At 35.5% G+C, this 22,352-nt stretch overlaps 1 protein-coding gene across 3 annotated transcripts in view; it reads right to left on the bottom strand.

Moving 5' to 3' along the window:
* Positions 1-22,352, bottom strand: part of LOC145689654 (nuclear receptor-binding factor 2) — a 105,625-nt gene that overhangs the window by 14,508 nt on the left and 68,765 nt on the right. Inside the window, exons 1-3 of one of the 3 annotated variants that reach the window (XM_081763846.1) lie at positions 16,790-16,936; positions 8,931-9,115; positions 3-137 (exon numbers count right to left, since the gene is read on the bottom strand). In XM_081763846.1, coding sequence (XP_081619972.1) covers positions 3-137; positions 8,931-9,115; positions 16,790-16,834 — 365 coding nt within the window. In that variant the 5' untranslated portion in view covers positions 16,835-16,936. Of the gene's footprint in view, positions 1-2; positions 138-8,930; positions 9,116-16,774; positions 16,937-22,352 lie in introns of those variants that run through there. The other 2 variants (XM_081763848.1, XM_081763844.1) reach the window with 2 other exon arrangements.

Below are 22,352 nucleotides of genomic sequence, written 5' to 3'. Positions count from 1 at the left end.
ACCTGTAAATGGCGATCTGAATGTCTCCTGCTTTTCTTTCTCCATCTGGAAGATCCCCTTTGAATGGTAGCTGAGCCATTTTTTGTTTCTGGTTTTCTACAGCCTTTCGATACTTCTCAAATTGATTCTTCTTCAGTCTGCAATATGAAAGAGAAACTAAGTAACATTTCATTTTATACCATTCTTTGCTACTTGCTTGTTGTGTTACTATCTGTCTAAATAAAATTCACAAACTTCCTATTTAAACTAATGTACGAAATTTCTAATTACGCCAAAACACAAAAAATTGACATGCATGCATTATACATACCCACGTCACCCTGAAATATAGTAGTCAAAATCAGGGTTTACACAGCATGTTTTTAATCAGGGTCAGCAGATGGCGGAAAAATTACATTTTTTTTTAACGCACTTCACTTGAACCGTAAATACAAATGCAATGTATTCTAAATATATCAGCTTTGTTAATCCTCAGTCCGTAGTTAAATATTTTGCAAAATCAAAAAGCAATACATTGAATCTTCTTTTTACTATTACTACTACTTGTTATTACTATCGTACTACTATTTTTTCATTGCTCAACAAGAAATGCATCTCTATGAATTTCTTGATTTTAACAACGTTTTTCTAGGTTTTTACATACTTTTTTTATAAGATTTTTCGTCTTATATTTTACGCGCTACTATTTTATAACAATGCTGATATATAAATAAAGACCATTCAATAAATAAGCGGAATATGTTTTTGCAGAACATTTATTATAAGCAGCAAAATAACTACAATACTATTTCTCAAGGCAGTCTCTCATTTTAATCCATCTACGCCTGCGCCTGACAAGGGTACTATCTGTACAAGAAAAAAAAAAGTTTTGGACGCGTGCGTAACTACAGGATGGGGCAGACACTACAACCGTAGGTCCTCGATTAAGCAAAAGCACACCATTGGAAACAGACTAAGTCGTTTCAGCTTTTCGAACAGAAGGTTGGAAGACAAAACTTACGTACTATTTGGCTATAATTCAGAAACAAGTAACGCTAAGTGAATTAACTTAAAATTTTACAGCTTATCTGTGCAAAATTTCAAGCTTCTAAGTATTCGTCTTTTTCTAGGTTCACCTGTCAAGTAAAACTTTTTCTGACACTGACCTGAAATACTAAGTTTCATAGGAGCAACGTGCCGTAATAAACTTTTGTCTTTATATTGTGAAAAAGCTGTCGACGTTCATCACTAGTTCGAAGATGTTTGGGGGAGACAGCTCTTGCTGTAAGATCGATTACGAGGTACACGTTAGAAGTGCATCTGCATGAAACATACCCTTCAAAATGAATGACAGAAAAAAGTTTCCATCATGGCAAGCGTGAAGGTGATTTGTGCTCCGCAGATTTTGTATATTTATATGGGACGAAATACCCGATATTGAATAATATTTAGTGTGAAGTGAACTGTAACTACTGTAGATTATAATGGATTATTAACTTTATTAGCTGGTAGTTCATTTCAATAAATTATCAGCAATGTCATATTGAAGTGATCGGTCGTAAAGAATGTAAACAAACCAGAGACAGCATTGGTAACTCAGTATTACAAAATTATGACAATTCAGTATTACTAGGTCACATCTTGAAACTGTCATCACTTAAATTGTCGTGCTGTGTCAGTCTCATAGATACTTTTTAATTCTATACTACTTCAAAAAATTTTGTTAAATATGGTTAACGTAAGATTTCCCAGGTTTTATTAATAAAATACGGATTAGGAGCAAGTTTTCAAACTTTTTATTAAATATTAAAAAAAAAAAAAAATATTGTTAAATATGGGAGTTTGCAGTAAATATTATAAAACTGTTCCCAGGCAAGAACTGAATCAGAAAATATAATGCAAAGCTTGTAAAAACATATATTATGGTACTTGTGTTAATCTCACGAAAGAGGATATTAAATTTCTTCGATCGAATGATCAAACTTGGCGTTACGATAATTGCGATAGAGCTAGGCGTTCTAGTATAGATAGTGACTAGCAGCGTTCACCCCGCTTCGCTGGGGTCACCCCGGAACGCAATAAACTTTGTTACTTAGATAATTTTTACTTTTTCGCTTTCAAGTGATATGATAAAAACCATAGAAGATTGCAGTAAATGTTAACATTATATCGCCTGTCATTTATGTTAACCCGCCGAGTGACACGGTCATGTGGGTTGCATATAAATACGGTTAGATTTAGCTATGATGAGCTAACAAAGGATTTCTACGTTATGGACACTTGAATGGTCAATTATCTCAAGACACTGGTAATTGAAAATTAAAGTGATATGATAAAAACCATCTAGGGTCCAAATCTTAATAACCCCCCAAAAATGAAAGAAATTGGTTCAGCCGTATTAGCGTGATGAGCTAACAAAGGATTTGTACGTTCTCTTTTATATATATAGATAGATAAGTTACTGGAGACTCAACACAGTGTCCTTCGTTACTTGAAGTTTATCACTTACTGTTATGTACAGGCTTTCTAATGCTAATGGAAAAAAATATATATAGGAAATCACGACGAAAAAATATAGGTTTCGTGAAGCTGTGAAGAAGGAAGATTTCAATTATTTACTGAAACATTTTGAAAGAACAAGGAACAAAGAAACTCATATAACAATATTTCTACCTATTGAAAGAAACATTTCAATTATCCAATAGGTAGAAATAAAAAATAAAAAAAAAAATAAAAAAAAAAATCACATGGAAATTACATCAATTGTTACATGAACATGCATTCTACTCTAAATATAACTAAATGAATAATTGTAATTATCTGGTTGCAAAATTTTATACGAGTTTCTTGGTGTTTTCGTACGTAGCTCACAGTACTAAGCAACGACCATAAGGAAAGTGTAAAAAAGGATTTGAACAGAAAATCAGTGTTTTTAAATATACGTCTCCAAGATGTGACTAATTTAATCACTTGCAAAAAATCCTGTCATTTCTATGTCAATTCCTTTTTTTTTTCTTTCTTTTTCAAATAATATACATAAGTTGTAAAAATCAATACAAAATTCATTTAAAAAAAATCACAAAACACATGATACGAAGAGTTGGATTGTTAAATATCTAAATATCAATTGCACACAGAACTTAGTGCATCTACTGAAATATATACAATAGTAAATGTAATCTTGGGGCCATGGATAGATTATTTTTCCTGGAAGAGGAAAAACTTTCCTCTACCCCTTGTGGCTTAGCAACCGCAAACTTCACTGGGGTTCGCGAAGGCGTCAATGTTGCCAGATTTCTAAACTGAACTAACGAAAGTTTCATTTCTTAAAAGGATCCTCTTTCCTTCAGAATGACATTAAAATAAATAAATAAATAAAAAAGAGCGAAGAGTGTAAATGCCTCTAAAAGGGTAAATATTCATTCTCAATTCCTGCAAGTCTTTGGGGCTACAATATACAACTTAAGGCAGGTAGTAGGGTTATTTTCCTTTTTTCCTCTTGAGTTTTATAGTTTTCCGGATTTTGCAAACCATAATAAAATGAATCACATTCTTGTAAACTTAAACATGATTTTTTTTTTTTTAAATTTATATATAAAGGGGAAAAAATGAAAGACAATTTGAATTAGGTCTTCTTCATCCATGAATGAGCAGTAAGACATATAAAGAAGTTAAAGTTAAAACAGTTTTTTCTACTGTTCTGAAAATTAAAGAAACGAAGAAAAAGAAGGAAAAAAGTCTTAGCTTAAAATGCTTTCTCAAACTTCGTTCCTTATAGAAAGATTGAATTTATTGTTTATAGCCAACAATAGTTCACTGGCGCAAATCCCGGAGGTATGAAAGGGACATGTCCCCCAATCTTGGAACTGGGGGGGGGGGGACTGTCCCTTCCAATAATCCCATTTTATTTTTATTTTTTTTATTTTAAGAAATGTGATGACTTGTGAAGACATCCGAGATTATGAATTTCCTTATTCCATCAGAACATTACATCGTCTGTTACATAGTATGGGGTTTTCGTATAAATCAGTGCCAAGAAAAAGCGCGAAATGTGAGTCCAATGAAGTATTACTTAAGAGATACCATTATTTCGAATAAATTAAAGCTTGTTACCATTCCGCGGGATATTGTGACGTATACCTAGACGAAACTTGGTACGATAGCAACACGTGCCAAATCAAAAATTGGTCCTACGACTCAATAATTGCACAGTTGCAACTTCGGGCAAAAAAGGGGAAAGGATCGTTATTATGCACTTTGGTGGCCGATTTGCTTTTGTGGATAGTTCTTTGTTTATAACTCACAAGAAAATGTCTGATGCTTCTCCTTGCATTGCAGAAAATGCAGAAATTTTCGAGCATTGGTTTGAAAAATCCATACTAAAACGCTTAGAGGAGGTATCTTCTATATATTTATATAATGCCCCTTCCCATAGTCGTGTAATTAATCCGAAGCCTAATACTTTGTAAAGAAAAGAAACTATTCTTAATTATATGCGAATCTACAATAGTGCCATATCTAGTCCGGTCCCGATAATACCTGTTCTCTAAATTATTGATGAACAACTACCTGCGAGCGGAAAAAGAAAAAGTTACGCAATTAAACGAACTGGCAGCATCATATGGGCATGTTGTTTTAAGATTACCACCATATCATTGCGTACTTAACCCAATTGAAATGGTGTGATCACAATTAAAATGGACCGTAGCATTCCAAAAGATGAAAGGCGAACCCCTACCAAAACTAGTGTCTTTATTAAATAGTGCATTCAACAGAATTAGAGTTGACAATTAGAGAAATTACAAAAGACACGTGGAGGATATTGAGGACAGTTAAAGAAATCTTCAGTCAACTCAAATAGAGTTTTAGTGGAAATAACAGATTCGTCAAAACAAACGATTCTGACTTAGATCAGGAGTAACACTTTTCCGGGGAAGACAGTACTCCATAGGTTTTAATATTCTCTTATTTTTGTAGATCATGTACCTTATAAAATTTCTGGTTAGTTACTGTCCAATTAATTTTTTTTTTTCTTGTTCAAAATATTTGTATTCACGAATGGGTGAACATTGCATGTTTTTACAGAATTTCCTATTTAAAAATAATTTCCCTATTAATTTTTGCGTTAATTAAAATATTGATATATTTTATTGCAAGTTTTTAGTTTGTAATATGAAAACGTTTGCTTTTGTAGAAGAATTCACATACAGTTAGAGTAATACGTGGCAGTTTTATTTTATTACTACTGGTAATACAATATATTGTTTTCTTTTATCCTTTATGATTCATTACCCGAAGACCGAAAATAACATAGAAGCAAAGTTATCTGATATATAACCAACAAAGAAGTGAAAATTTCAGGAGGACTGAAAGTAGTCGAAGACGAACTAACCCTAGCTACAGATCTGATTTCGATATGAACACTGGTTAAGAAATCTGGGCGATATGTATCATTAATTAATGCTAACTATTTAAAACCTATCCCAATAAAGCATTTAAATTTCTTATTGCTAAATGTAAAAATTTACCAAGATTACTTTTAAAAGTCAAGAATATAAAATAACTGGACAAGATGAAAAAATTTTTTTGAGACGAAGTGAAAAAGAATTCTTTGTGAATTGAGACAAGACTTCTTCAAACTTAACAAGACGTCTCTTCTCGTGGGCAATACTAGTCAAGATCGAGTTAAATCGTTTTCCCGCGTCCTAATCGGGATAATATACAATAAATCTAAACAACATTTCTTTAATATCGCCTATTTATTGGCTTCAATGATGAGAACCATAAACCCAGCCCAAGCCACTAACCTTAGGATACGTTTCCATGTAAAACATTTGCAAGCAACTGAATTATATTGATTTCAATACAATAGTAAAATATTTACATACAAGTCATCATTTTCACAATAGCCTATTTTAAATTTTATTTTATGTTTAGTTTACTAACGGCTTTATTAACCAAGTACTAATCAAATTGCAATTTTCTGATATTTTGCACTAATGTTTGTTTTTAATTACCTGGGACTTTTTCTTCAATAAAACTAATAATATAGGTATAATGTTATAGAAAATGACTCTACTTCCCCTTCTCAGCAACGGAATTTTTAAAATAACTTCAAGGATTCGTGAGATACTCTATTCTTAGCAAAAGCTATTTGAACCCTCTTTTACTCGCCCTATAAGACATAATTCTAAACAATCTATTCTTAGTCCTTGAAAATGAAATGAAATCTTTAAGTTTTACGTCCCACGGTTATGCCGGTTAGGCTAAAGGAGACGGTGATGACGAGAGATGAGTGAAATGGTGGAATGAAGAAAGTGGGAGGAAACGGGAGAACCCCGAGAAAACCCACGAGCACGGTATCTTAGTCCTTGATTTTGTGACAAAGGAACATACAAATTCACGTTTCTATCTATAATAGTTTGACTTGGTTATTGAGGAGTAAGTCATTTTCATCTTTTTTATATAATAGTGTATATTTCTTTCTTTTTTTAAAGAAAAAAGAATGATTCGTATTGAGTTTTGATATTTTCTCCCGATTTGAATTATGTTGTAGGCAATGGATCACATAACATTTTTCTTAGATCATTTTTTTATTACACAATTCACGCGTTAGTACGTTTCTACTACGGCTTTCTCTAGAAGAGATGAACATATGGTGTCCAGACTTTTCAAGAAAAAAATATGACAACCTTGTCCTCCAGCTTGTGCGTAAAAAACTTTTTGTGGTCACTTGTGGTTATGCTTGCGGAAGGGGCTCTTTCTTACGAAGGGTATGGGTAAGGGCCGTTTATCGGTGGCCGCGACTGTATCAGTGTAACTTCCATTTTCTTCAGTGCCTGAATATGCTTATTTGCCATCTTCCGTTTCTCTTTGTTCTGCTCGTCTTGAATTTTCTGTACTTCATTCATCTTCAAGGATGCGGTCTGGATCATTGCCTGGACAACACTGACGTCAGCCATGTCCTATTTTGATAGCGCAGAAGATACTCTTGTCTGAGCATCTTTCATCAGTCTAGTAGCTACTCCATTTCCTTCTATACTGTTTCGTCCATTTCATTTAATTTCTTCAGAGACGATTCACTTCTTGAAACTTCCTTTGATATAGCTTCTTGCTTCGCATTTCTTAACGCACTTTCTTCTCTGGAAATCTTCGCCACTGTGGCCTCTTTGGATCTGCACTCTTCTCAGTAATTTTTATACTTTCTCCAGGCGTTCTGCATAGCGTCTGTTAATTGTTTTGTAACAACTTTTCCTTCATACATTCCAATGCTGTCCTTTACAGTCCTTAGAGCTTTTATACTCTCGTGTGCAAGATGGGATCAATCACTTCCTAAAATGTGTTTGTTGCCTGAGAAACCACATTCCATAGCAGCACTACCATGAAATACTGACAGGCAAGCTTTGATCACTTTAGACATCATTGGATGTTTAATTGTTCCACATGAATTTCTTACATCACATCCTCTTGCCCAGTATTGATCCATGGGCAAGTATCTGACATCACCACACTCACCTTTTTCCATAAACCAAGAATCTTCAATAAGTTGCTCCACAGAATAGAGTTTCCACTCCTCCATGAAGACATCGATGTTCTTACAATCTGCAAATATATGCTTCACTTCTTTTGCCAAATTCCGTGCAAGGGATAAACAAGTAATCTTTTCTGAATAGTAGATGTAGACACTGCAGCTACTTCAACAATAGTTTCGATATTGGTAATTTCTTACGCAGTTGTGAAACCACACAAATGTAGAATTGCTTCACATCCTCCCTGAATTCCCTCTTTTGTAGCTCTGAGCAGTTAGCTATTACAGGTTACGCTTTCACTCCAACTTCAGGTTGCCGCAGATGGTATTCGCAGGTCTTGAAATCAATTGTAGATAAATCAGTACCCTTCTTTCCCCCAATACATCTGGCTTCACAAGATGCTCAATAGAAGCATTCTGACTAGTTCTGATGACTCTGAGTAAATGAATTAGCGGGTTTTTGCGTTGAAAGAAACATAAATTAACCAAATATCACTGAAGTACATATGATGAAATGCAGTTTCGCTTCAAACAATTTATCTGTAGAATATACTGTTTGGTGTAATTATCTTTAGACAATAAGCAGGAAAGGATGAAACACAGAAGTCTCCATTCAACCATCCACACCTTATCTCCTTATGTTATTTTCACAAGTGTAAGTAGCAATGCCACAAAAATATAGGAGGTTTCGTTAAAATATAGGAAATATGGGAGCATTGGAAATCCTGTTACTGGCCTATCGCATGCTGTGTGTGTGGGATTTTCGGAGGTTGCCATACGCCGAATCACAAGCAATAGTGGCTCAATTCTCTTCGTGGGAGGCCGGTTTTTAGCTGCTTGCGACAGTGTGGTGGGTCCAGGAGTGTGTCGCATATTTCTGTATAATACGATTTACAATGGAACACCTACACAAAATTACGCATTTGACACTTTCTATGATGCGCGACGCCTTGAATTTAGCGTCAAAAGGGGCCACAATGAAGCCCTCCTTCCGCATTTGACACTTTCTATGATGCGCGACGCCGTGAATTTAGCATCGGAAGGGGTCACAATGAAGCCCTCCTTGAACCTGTTCAATTTCGGCGGCACTGCTACACCCGACAACACTGCTCTATTGCGTGCTTGCCTCGTGGCAATATCACGGCGATGGGTTGCGTATCTGGGTGGGTACAGATGCACATTAGCTTCGGCTTAACCTATGTGTTTCTTCGTCATTTCTTATCTCCATATCTTTCTTTTTTATTTTATTCATTTTTATTATTACATAGTTATTACATTACATTATTATATGCTAAATAAATAACTGGTGAAATGACACAGTGGAAGGAAATACAAATACCTTAAGAAAATATTCTCCAGAAAAGCAACAGTAAAAGTCACGACACATTTCTGGCCCTAAAATCTTAAATTGAGATCTACGTACCTTATTATATCCTTCTGATGTACATGGTAATTGTGTTGTAGTTGCAGAGACTCAAGAGCCTTCGTCACTTTCGTTAACTTCATGGCATCTTGAAGCAGTTCGGATGCCCTCTGGTGGCACGCAATGGCATCTTCGTATCTTCTGTTGCGGAGATGGTTTTCTGCCCGTCTATGTTGTTGGTGGGCCTACGAACAGAAAATAATAATAATAGTTTGTCATAGTTAATTTAAACTAAAAGTAGGACTACCATTAGCAAATAAATAAATCAGTCAGTACCCTATATCACTCCAATTGGATATGATGAAAATCTAGCTGCAGCAGCCTGTCTCGATTTTGACTTATCGCGGACCAGACTACAAGTTTCTCGATCCGAAAAAAACGTTTTCAGAAAAAGATATAATATTTGTTAAAGTAAAACTTAACGTTTAAATCATTTAACCAAATGGAAACAGAAATGCAACAAATGATACAGGGTCCTTTAATAAACTAAACCCTCCACGTTAAGGAAGTAATCAATTTTTCCTCACAACATACGAAGGGCTACAATTGGTCAAACAGTTTTTAGTTTGCAAAACCTTCATCAACGACTTGGATAGTTTGTTCGTAAACATAGTTCCTACGTATAAGTTGTGTGAATGGAAATAAAACACAAAATTGCACATAAATACATTTTGAACTTAGGTTAGAATTTAATATAGAAAAAAGTTCGACTGAACTGAGAAGCCAACCGGTATCTCCGGCTTGCTGCATCTTAATTACTACTATATTCTCCGGTCCGTTTCCTGACCATCAAAACCTTCACTCTTAACCGTCATCTAGGGATTCAATAACATTCACATTGAGCTGTCCAACACAACAAGGATTATGGTACAGTCTATGTATATTAAGTCTCTGTGGCTGAGCGCGGACTTCAAGTTTGAAAATGTGGCTCGTCAGGAAGCGTAGTGGTTAATGTTCATGGTCATTCCAATTTTAGTTCTTTCACTGTTATTAGTTAACCTATGGGTACGTTGTACATATAAATAAGATCCATAGACAATCATTCTTATTATTAAAAAACAAATAAAAATAAAAATTAAAAAAAAATAAAAAACGAAAGTAGTATTTTTAAATCTTGGCAGCCCCAGTCCGTACATTTTAAGAACAGGGGATCAAACCTACAACATTTAAACTGATATTTCTTCATGGAAATACTATCCTAATGCCTTCTAGACTTTTCTTTATTGTTTTGTTTTCTCATACCTTCATATCTTACTCGGCGCAAGTAAAGCCTAAAGGCGCTACCAACTTACATGCCATAAAAACGGCATGCAAGAAAAATAAGTGGTAATTACAAACTAGTTTTCGTGACGGGGACAAATAGCCTCGCTGCTGACGTCGCTAGTAAACTATTATCATTCATTTCAAGCTAACTTTTCAATCTACTCCGGTGCAGGAGAGAGCGAAATGGAGGGACTACATACTGCATCTATAGGAGCAGGTGCGAAAAAGAAGATAAGTATTTAGAGGGCGCGCGAACGTGAACTAGACAGTCACTATATGCTAATTTCGCATTACAATTGCGTAGTAAGGAAAGCAATTTTTAAACACTGTTTCTAAGTTCACAAATATGTTCTTTAAACACTGCTTTTTTCTTTCTTTTTCACTGGCAGATTTTACCTGTAAATTTTAAAAATGTAACCTCATATTCTTAATCACTACCATGTCTAAAATTCATAATAGACTTAAATAACTATTTACTGATGTATGGTTAGGTGTAGTTGTTGAATTGGATTAAAGTATAGCGTCCCTTTCAGCAGCGTGGCTATATGAAACGTGGACCTACAGCTTAATATAGAATCCGAACTATATGAGCTCTTGGCGGGATCAAACCCGGGTTTCCCGCGCGGAAGACGCCTACGCTAACCATATAGGCACGAGGGAGCACAATAGATTGTAGCTGAAATGAAATTATTATTATTACTACTACGATTATGGCCTTTAGGCTAAAGGAGATGGATGATTAGTGGAAGTGATTTTTTTTTTTTTGGTGCTCTCCCACCGGGAGTGGAACTCGGGACAACGTGCACCAAAGGTACAAGAGCTACGTACTAGACCAGTTGGTGTGTTACAGTTATGAATAATCACGTCATATTTGTTTGAGATTGGATTATTGAATAAATTGCATAAAATAAGATCTTGCCCAGTGCAGGTTTACAATAGTTAGTCATAAAAATGTAATTTCATGCTTAAAATAAGTGAGTCCATATACGAAAGAGAACTGCTTCTGAAATAACTTCCACCGGTGAAGTATTTCTGCACAATCTAGGGAGCTGTATTTTATGTTTACAAGAGTAGAATTACTAGTGTGAAACCGTCGTATCTACGGTATCTGTAGATAATTCTGGGCACTTAACAGTAATGTCAGGCATCGGAGCGTCTAATGGCATTGAAAATAGCTACTTTGTAGACCAAATGAAGCACAAAAGGAGACTTCGTAAACTAAATAAAGGAAAAAAAGGAGGCTTTGTAGACCAACCCGCCTCTGATAAGGAACTTCACAAATCAACTTTCAGTCGTAAGTTAGAAAATGTAACATTTTTACAATGATTTACCCCTACCAAGATGCCAGTCAAGACCAGAAATAAAAAATATATTTATCTATTTTCCAATCTTCACAAATGATTAAAGACATTTTTAATTTTCGAACACATACAAAGAAAGCTGAGGGACAACTCAGCTGTAAAGTCTCCAACAGAACAAAGCTTTTATTTCCGGTTCTGGGTTGGGATTGGCTTTTTTCAAAGATATAATAACATCATTATAATTTGACATCTCAGGAACATAACAAAACCATTGCACTTCGATCAATTTTACTACTTCTCTGACTATGCATTAGTGATTTACCCCTACCAAGACGCCGGTTAAGTTTAGCAATAAAAAGTATATATATCTACCTTCCAATCTTCACAAATGATCCAAGGCATTAGTTTTTGAACATATATAAAGACAACTCAGCTGTAAAGACTTCCAACTGAACAAAGTTTTTATTTCTGGTTCTGGATGGAGATTGGCTTTTTCTCAAAGATGCAATAACATCATTATGATTTGACATCTTAGTAGCATGATATATATACACTTTGCGCTTGGATAAATTTCAGTTCTTCTTTAACTGTATTTTAAAAAACGATGTAATTAGAGCATTCCTCTTCTTTTAATGACATGACACCTTCCAACATCCCTTGAGCGATTTGTGCCTCCTTCAGGTTCCCTTTTTTAAGAGCCTTCCGAAGTCTATCTGTGACTTCACCAAGCAGAGAATTCGCAGATTCTTTGGTCTCACTATACTTCCTCTTCCTTTCATTAAGCTGGCTTTCAATTTCTTCTATGTTATTCTTAGCATTTTTTGCATTTTCCAGATTTTGTTCTCATTTTTTTTCAATAATATGTGGATTTCGTAACATTGAGGTAATATATACATGTACAGTCAGGGACAAAAATTGGGCACTCCCCGTCAACGGCGCCGACTTTCCAAAATTTATGTGGGTGCATATCACTGACGGGACGTATTAGCCTATACGTTTTCAGGAAAGTTTCGATATTTGATTGATTTAATTTTAGTTAAAATCTTTTATGAACACTGTCATAAAAGGCTGTAGTGAGATAAAGTAAGATATACCGGTACTATAAGGATAGGTTGGGGCTGCCTTAGTCTGTAAGACGACTGATTTAAACGCAAGAGAAATAAGTGCAAACACGGGTCCAAACTAAAACTTTTGTGGGTGCGCCGCACCCACAAGATTATTTGTGTGGGTGCCGGAGCCCTGGAGCACCCATGTAGTTGGCGCGCATGCTTCCCGTAAAACTTATACGAGGAGTGTCCAACGTTTCTGTCCCTGACTACTTATATTTGACACTCGTGTATCATTGTGTAGTCACGGAGACTCAATAGGTGTACTTCACTTGTTTACTCATGAAGACCGGAGATACGGATTTTATTTGCTCGTATCAGTTAATTGAAACTTACGGAATACATCAACTAAGTAGGCTACAGAACTTTCAGAAAATCATTTAAAGCAAGAAAAGAGGATTCTTAATTTTTTTTTTTTTTAAATAAATATTTCTACTGGCGTACTTTAAGCTTGACCTGCATGATAATTAATGGTTACAGTAGATAAGAGTTTCTCTCGGAGTTATTTCCTTTTCTGTTCTATTCAACCGTTGCACGTATTACATCATTAAAATTGTGGCTATACAGCCATAAAGACTTTATCATTGAAATTGTTCTTGTATTATAATGAATTCAATAGTCACAGTAGGAGTATGAGCTAACCAAAATATCTCGGTTATTAAGCCGAATAGCCTGTTCTAAGTTGCACTGTTTACACTTAAAAAACTGTAGTAAAAAACATTTGTTAATGAGGCTAGATATTTTTATCGTATTGTTCTAAGCAGAGTTATGAAAAACATGTCAGTTAAAAAAAAAACTACCCAATGGGTTTTATTAAATTTTGTAGGTAAATTGAAAGCCGTATTCGTACCTAAAATAGCATTTAAGCATTTATGTTTTGTTGTACTAATTTGAAAGTATGGAATTCCCTTGTCGTACAATGGGAATCCGTGAAGACCTATCCGCGTTTCTTGAAACACACTTTGCACTTGGTACTCGCTCATATATCAATTTCTAGAAAAGAGGAAGTAAACATTTTGTAGAATAACAGAGGTGGGGAATTGTCTATAATATAGAACAGGAATAAAATTCCCTATTACACCCAGGATTCATTAGCTAGCCGTCCTGACTGAAGACTTCTTTAACTTTTGTCAAAATATGCCAGGCAAATACTCGGACATTACCTCAAGTTTTCCAGGAGCCAGATATCAAAGAATGCGACTTTATTAAACCTTTTGGCACAAACGCTGTGTCACGCACATATATAATCCGATTACCACCTTGTAGAACCTATATGCTAGTTTCAAGGTATTCTTTTTTTTTTTCTCTTTTATTTCTTATATCCGGAGGGTATAACGTTATAAGAAAATGCATTTTCCGCTCTTTGCATTCGACTATGAAGAATGATGACATCTCTTCAAGTTTGGGCTTGAAACGAAGCTATGTGTTGGGGGTAATGTAGGAACATTTCTGCCTCTGCTATGCAAAAGCGGAAGGAATTGAAATTTATCAGTATTATTTGTCGGGACTTTAGGTCTACAGTTCATGCACATATATATTTAAAAATGAACGTTATAGCATTTTCCCCTTCCTCTCTCTCCATTTCCCTCCTTACATCCAGAAAACTTTATACGATATAGCTCTGAGATAAATAAGGGAAGTGAGTGTTGTTTTAGATGCTATGTGGATTTGTTGTATTTTTATTAAAGAATCGCAATTAGGCGGTGTAATTTGAGTAATGCTTGGTATACTAGAAAAATAAAAGTGTTGTTACTGGGATCGATTGTCCAAAGGTTTCTCATTTGCACTGTCAAACAGGATTGAGAAGTATCTTTTCCTCATTAACTATTGAAGCTAGATTATATTCGGTACTTGTGTCCGGGACTGCTCCAGGAGGTTCCAAATAATAATAATAATAATTTCTCTGTTTATCCCAAATTTCCTTTACCTACATTATGAACAGATGTGCATTGTACCACTTCAAAGCTTGTTTCATTCTGAAAGTATTAACCATGGCATTCGGATAAATAGTACTGTTTTTGGAAACTTTTATTTTGTATACCCTTTGTTTCCCTATTTATATATGAAATTTGGTAATATTTCTCCTTCGTTTAACTATTGTAGATATTGCAATGAAACTTGGCACACATTTTACGTATAGACCATAATATTTTCCAAGCTAGAGTACGTTAGGGTACCTGTAGCCAAAGCCACTTCTGGGGGGCATCAAATTTTAAGGAAGTGATACTTTGGAATGAAATTTCCCTATTTTACGCCAAATTTCCTCTCTCGTGCATCGTGTACATATGTGGATGACACTTGAAAGCTAGTTTCATTCTAAAAAGAATGACGTACCAGCCATGGTACTCAGATAAATAGAACTGAATCAGTAACTACTTAACTGAAAGTCAAGGTTTTTCTAAACAAAAACGCAAGAATCTAATACGATTACTGGATTTTATTTTATTTTTTGAAGAACTGAAATGTTGGAATTTTTTTTTCTTAATCTCATTTTCAATTGCCAATTTTCTTTCTTACAATATATTTTACGATCAATGAACCTTTGTAATATACGATAATCGTGGTACACAACATATGTTCCATCAGATACTCAAGATGAATTCGAAAGTTTCCAAATCTCCTTTTTAGTGCAACTATTTTTCATTTTTGGATGTGAAATCATCCAATGTAGTGTTGAGAAATTCTTTCTTAAATGAAGCATTTTCGATTTGTAATTAACTGAAACATGGAGAAACATATGTTATAATTTGTTTGTATTAATACGCGAATATGTACTGCAAAAGCAAAAGAAGGTAGTCACGCTGATTTTTAACTCAGATTACAGTCGAACACCGTTACGTCGAGTTCGATGGAGCTCGAGAACTGAATTTGTTGCGCATGATTTCCAAACATTAAATAAATAAATAATAATAAAAAAAAAAACTAAGTTCTGATTTTTTTTGGGGGGGGATCAGTAAGACCCACTGTGTTTACACTGTGTTTATTTGGACCGGGGAAAATTCTAACAACTCTCGTTCTAAGTGACTTAAAATTCTCATCACACTAAAAATTGTGAAAAAGTATGGTCGTGGTCATCCAACAGATTGGTCTGTTTTTCAAAATGAATAATTGTTTATATGGCATATCAATTTCCACGCATATTATCAATTATTTGAGAATGCATAATGAACATAACAGTGCACAATTTCTTTGAGGGTACTGATCAAGAATAGTCAGTCATAAAAATGACAATTTTACGGTTAATGTGGGTGAGTGTACATGAACGAGGATTGTGTAGAATAATAAATTTCACTGTCGGAGTAACTTTTCACAATGTGGGAAACCAATGAAACCATTACAAGTGAATCAGTACATATCAAAGACGACTATATAAAATACTAATTTTCACCGGCGGTGTATTCTGCACTAAATCTGTATCTTATCTTTTTTACAAATAAAGAGCTGTCAAACAATTACAAATGTATCTAACCTATGTGATATGAAGTATTTCTTGGACTATCCTTTTTTATGCAAATACACTCCGTCGCTGACACGCTTGTTCCCTGCGGACACCCCGTATTCCGATTTCGGTTAGCATTCTTGCTTTTAGTAGCCACTTAGCACAAGTTGTTTTTTTTACAGTAGTTATGGCATACGTCCGGACGCGTATTTATATCCGTACGGGGAAGCCCTCGTAAAGCAAATCTGCACTCATGAACGCAGCTTCTACCCACAGGAACAATTATTCAGGCGCTGAAAAACTTTCGTAATGACATACTTGCATGTAATAAGACAGCAAGTGATTGATTTCCAGAGCACACATATTTGCGTGCATATTATCAATCTCTACGCAATTATTTTTGGCATGCGCCACGGAATTATTTAAAACACAATAAAAAACAAAAGAAAAGTGCTTCTATTACTTGACACACTATTTTTAACCTGCACCTCTTCTATCTTTTTAAAAGTAATTTGACGAACTATTGTAAAGCTACATTAAAGCTGTCTGCTATTACTATGTTCAATCAGCTAACAGCTTTCGTGACCTACTTATATTATTCTACCGTATGTCTTGTAATTTTGCCTACAGGTAACAATAAATACAAATAATAAATTCATCAGATAGTATCTCATAAAATACATAATAAAAAGGCATTGTTTTCTGTATGGTTCTTTGAAACAAGGAACACATTACCACTTATAAACACACCAGATTCAAGGCCGATTCCTCCATGTTCTTCCTGCCTGTCACCATTACCAACTTTCCATCGTTGTTGACTTGAAAGTGATGACGTTCATGAACGATTCATTCAGAGTGAACGAATTAAGTATCTTCAATCATTTGACAGTTCCGTCAAGAACCATTTTTAACTGTTTTTGATATTAATAGAGTTTATCTTGTAAATTTAAGCATGGCAGCTAAAAAATAACACACACACTGCTAAAAAATATTATAAAAACATCCAATGAGGTGAAAATTATATTTTCATTTGCATATATAATTGAACGTACGAAACAGCGCATGTGCCTCGCCCTCGAAATTTAAGTTTGAAGTTCTAATGTCCCTTTCATCCCTGTCCCGGAGACATTGAACTTCGGCCTATCGTGGGATCTGAACCATATCAAACCCGGGTATATGCTCCAAAGACGCGTACATTAACCATATAGTCACGAATGATCATATAGTCTCATTTCTTTCATTCGGCATTTTCAAAATCCATATCTGTCCATACTAGGGGCGGCTTTAGGATTTTAATTTTGGGTAGGCCCGCTCTCTTGCTTATGAATAGATATACATATTTGATTGATTCAGGGACAGCGCCAGAAACGCTTAATGGGGTGGGCGGAAAGAGGCGAAGCTAGTTGCTGGCTGGGGGACAATGAAAATGAGAACTGGGCAATGTAGACATGTTCTTGACAATAATTAAGTTTCATGTTTTATACTCTTTAGTTGGCTAAGGCTCAGACCGAAATAGGGAAGGAACAAGGATGTGGAAAACAGCTGTCTTGGCCTTACAGAAGGTACAATTCCAGCATTCGCCTGGTGGAACTGAAGAAATGCAGGACTTAGGATGGGCTGCAGAAGTTCGTGGCTATATGGTTGACCTACTGAATTCCGCGTGGCAGACACACTACCTCTACTTCCAGTTCTTTTTAACAATAATAATGAGGTGTACCATGTAGTCGATGAAGTTCAAGACAGCTTTACCTCCTCTCCTCTTTCTTCAAGAATGCACATGAATGCATAGAAATAAAAGAAGGTTCAAATAACACAGACTAACAAATAATGCTCTACCTTTCGTTAATAACATAAAATACACAATAAGTAGGTAAAGTAAAACAAGATTTTTTTTTGACGTGATCTCTATATGCAGCAGCAAAGACTTATGTTACTAAAAGAATAGGAAAATTCGACAGCATGATTGTTTGATCATAGCTTACATAGATATCTTTGAAACTGAAACTCAAGTTAGCAAAAGAAATACTAAAACAATTATAAATTGGATAAAGAAGTAAATAGCAATTAACAAAACTTCATCATGATCCACAGAAAGAACAATGTATTTTAAACTATGAAGGGCTGAAGTAGTAGTCCCCCCGTTATGCGCGAATGACTCATCCTCACTCTCTTTTATGACCGGGATTTTTGAAATTCGTTCCCTTTTACGGCTAAGATGAGTGCTTTTGTACCTCGATTCTGATTGGCTGAGAGAGGTCACGTGACTTTAGGCCCCGCCCACGCGGGAAATTCAAATTTTCAGGTCACGTGGTATGACGTCATGAGTCACCCTGCGGGGAAATCCCTCACCAAGATTTTTGAAAATTGTTCCCTTTTACGGGTAAGATGAGTGTTTATGATTGGTTGACAGAGGTCACGTGATCTTATACCCTGGGATATTTGAAATTCGTTCCCTTTTATGGGTAACATGAATGCTTTGGTACCACGCTGATGATTGGCTGACAGAGGTCACGTGATCTTAGGCTCTGGGATTTAAAAAAAATTCGTTCCCTTTTACGGGTAAGATAAGTGCTTTGGTACCTTGATTTTGATTGGATGATAGAGATCACGTGATTTTAGGTCCTAGGATTTTTGAAATTAGGGTGTCCTTTCTGATGTATACTTTGGTATCTCGATTCTGATTGGTTGATAGAGGTCACATGATTTTAGACCCGCCACACAGTGAACAGGTTACATGGGAAAACCCCTCACTTATTTGTTTTATTTTATGTGTAAGATGCGTGTTTTGGTACCTCAATTTTGATTGGTGGATAGAAGTCACATGATCTTACCCCCCCCAGTCCATGAGGGAAATACAGAGCGATATGACGGCGATCCTGGATTTTAGAATTTAGTTCCCTTTTTATGGTTATGCGTAAAGTTCCCATGAAGGGTTCAACCTCCTCCTTAAATAACCCTTTTTGGTATCATGATATTGTACTGAAGTTTACCTTAAATATTATCGTTCTCTTTGACAGATAATTACCTTGATGGAGATCCTGTCCTTGAATTAGTAGCCTATGTCTCTGGAAGTAACAATGGTGAAAGAGAGGTGTCGCTTGTAGATTTCTTATAACACATTGTTGTGAGTTTAAGCGATTTTTTAAACGCTCAGTAAGCGCTTCATTAATGGAAACAGTGTTGCCAGATTTTTTTTTACCTAAACTGCTCCGATTCTTTTCGAAACGGTTCCGCAGAGTACAAGAAATTTTAAACTAAAAAATTTTTCGAACTAAAAAAATTTCAAAACTAAAAATTTTAAAACAAAAAATTTTCGAACTAAAAAATTTTGAAACAAAAATTTCAAAAAAATTCGAACTAAAAAATTTAAACTAAAAACTTTCGAACTAAATTTTCAAATCAAAAAATTTTCGAACTAAAAGGAATTTAAAAAAATTTCGAACCCAAAAAAAATTCGAACTAAAAAAATTAAAAATTTTTCGAAAAATATTTTAAACTAAAAACTTTCGAACTAAATTTTCAAATCAAAATTTTTCGAACTAAAAATTTTAAAAAAATTTCGAACCAATTTTTAAAAACAAGTTTCGAACTAAAGATGTAAACCACATTTGAAAATTTTCAAATTAAAAATTTTTCGAACTAAATTAAAAATCAAATTTTGGACACTAAAAATTAATTTTTCGAACAAAATCGTGTAAACCAAATCTTGGATGTATTTTTCACCTTAAATTTTCAAGATTACCATGATTTGAAAACAAGTGTTCAGGGTTTCAAGAAATAATAAAACACATTTTTTTTTCAACTTGTTGTATTTAACGAAAGGTATGTGGTCTTCCTATACATGTTTATTAACATAATAAATACAGGATCTAGTTAATGAATATGTTGGACGCGTCATCATCTTCGAATCTTGTAGCCGTATCCTGTAAAGAAAAAGAAGAAACGACGGATTACTTTATGAATTTCTTTTTTTTCTGAAACAATAAAAATGAGTCAATATTGATAAGAGAGAAATAAAACTTACTCGTAAATGATGGATCTGTTAGGCTCATCTTCCTCCTCGGGTACGAGATGACTGCATTTTTTTCACCGATGGATGTTTATGAACTCTTCTGGGTACTGCATTTTTTCTAGGTGTTGCTCCTTTATGGTCAAGGTTCCTCCTTCGGTACGAGATGACTGCATTTCTTCCACTGATGGTGGTGTTGATGGTTTATGAACTCTTGTGGGTACTTCATTTTCTTCTTGGTGTTGCTGCTTTGTGGTTAAGGAAGGGAAAGAAGAAAAGGAAAAGGAAAAAAGAAATGGCGGCCTTATTGGGTATTTACAGTTTTTTCTTCTTCATCTTCTTTTTCCAGTTCCATCTTCTGTTTTTTAACGTACCCGTACGGAACCGTATCATAAGAATTGAATTCTTTAAATCGACGTTTTGTGTACTGGATACTGTACATTTTTTCTTCTTTGCGTGTGACGATGGTATGGTCTTTGGTCCTGCATATCTTATGGGGGATAGTGATGGTGACTTGTCCACGGCATTGATTTGTAATCATTTCTTTTAGCGTGTTGAAATTTAATTGTTGTCCTGCATTGTAGTTTAATGTAAATCCTCTAATTTTACATATGTAGCTGGTGACGTTGGTATACGGATTGTATATTTCTAAGCTGTAATTTTTCGGTCCTCCACTGACAAATGTCTTGATGTATGCTCGTGGTCCGTAAGACTCCATCTCATTCGATAAGCATCCCAAGTACGTAGAAGGTTCAATGATTGGCTCCCCGGGCTTCTCCGTAAATATCACAGAATCCGTGTCGAAATATAAAACACGTTCCTGCAACATTTCCAGGTACTTGTACAGTTCCAGACGTGCCTGACATGTTGTAAATGCACCTAACACGACATTGGTGTTTCGGTTTTGAACAGGCACATGTTCATTGTACTCCCAGAACGCATACAACATCGTATCATTGATGGGTACAATTTGATGGAGTTTAATGTCGGGGGAAGTGAGTTTTTCATAAAATTCTTCCGGCCGATCAATAATTGTGGTCTGGCTAAAGTTTGTACGCTGGCAAAGCTTTCCCCATAGAGAGTTCACACAAAGCTTAGATAAACTTCTTCGTGCAGGATTATTTTCAATTTTGGACGGATCCAATGCAATACCTTCACGCTCCAGGACGGTTTGTATGAATTTTGATTTGTCTTCTTCGGTCACACAGGAACTGGGCCAGCCAGACGCTTCCATTTTTGATTTCAAAAACGTATTGATATATTCCGTGAACAAGCCACCTGTTTTCGTGATGGGATCATATTGTTCAATGTCATAGTCCCAAATTTCAAAAATTTCCACCGGTTGATATCCTAATTCTATTGCTTTCTGGATTTCATATGATACCCATGTTCCAGTGAGGCACCGCTCCTGATCGTTGTGCGTACACGTTGCTGTAGGGTCTGGGTTCATTTCTTCGGCACACGCAGCACACAGTGGAAAGAGTAGTTTCTTGTTGCATCGGTAAGGCAGGAGACCATGATAAAGATGGCGACTTGGTAATATCGTCATTTTGATCAGACCATTGACTTTATTTATTGGTGGTATATTTTCATCACCCTGTAGATAAATTCGTGGATGGCCTACAGGGTATTTAGCACACTTATTTACATAAGGATAAAGCGAGACAATATCGAAATATTTTATTACTTCTCCTGCTTTTTCGTCGACTTGGTGGTACAATTTCACGCAATTGGTCCTTCCTCCAAAAAAGCTATCTCTTGGATTTAATGGTCTGCGGTTCATGTACGGGTGATTCTTCAGATACGTCGCCATTGCAGGATTTTGTTTTAAGAACTGATTAAATTCGCACTCCCACATTTCATGTACAATGTACCCCAATTCACGCAGTCTTGCATTTTTGCGTTGCGTTCGTTCATAACGGAATTCCATGGTGTCTTCTGGATTGCTGTAGATGGGCTGATTACGGCCTGTAGTAAAACATACTTTACACCCGTGATAAAAGCAGCCGGCATGCTCGTAGACGTGCTCCTCTAACGTCTCAGGATCTTGGTAGTAGCCATCAACATGGAATCCCGCAATAAACACTTCTTTTTGTCGGGCCGCATGTAAGATTTGTTTTTCTTCGGTTTTTTCAATGTAGGCCAGCCATTGCATTGCAGCGATCGATTGGGTACTTCTCCATCGATAGCCATGTGCCGGTAGAATTCCAATGGTGTTGGGTTTAAGGAAATTCCGGCGGAATACTAAATTGGAAGCACTGGCAATCGTGATCGTCTCCAAGAAGGGATTCACTTTGGTTTCTG

This window comes from Thermobia domestica, chromosome 1 (assembly GCF_964235325.1).
Source record: "Thermobia domestica chromosome 1, izTheDome1.hap1.1, whole genome shotgun sequence".
Taxonomy (NCBI): Eukaryota; Metazoa; Arthropoda; class Insecta; order Zygentoma; family Lepismatidae; genus Thermobia; species Thermobia domestica.
The sequence above is the reverse complement of the archived record's forward strand: the minus strand, read 5'-3'. Positions and strand labels throughout refer to the sequence as shown.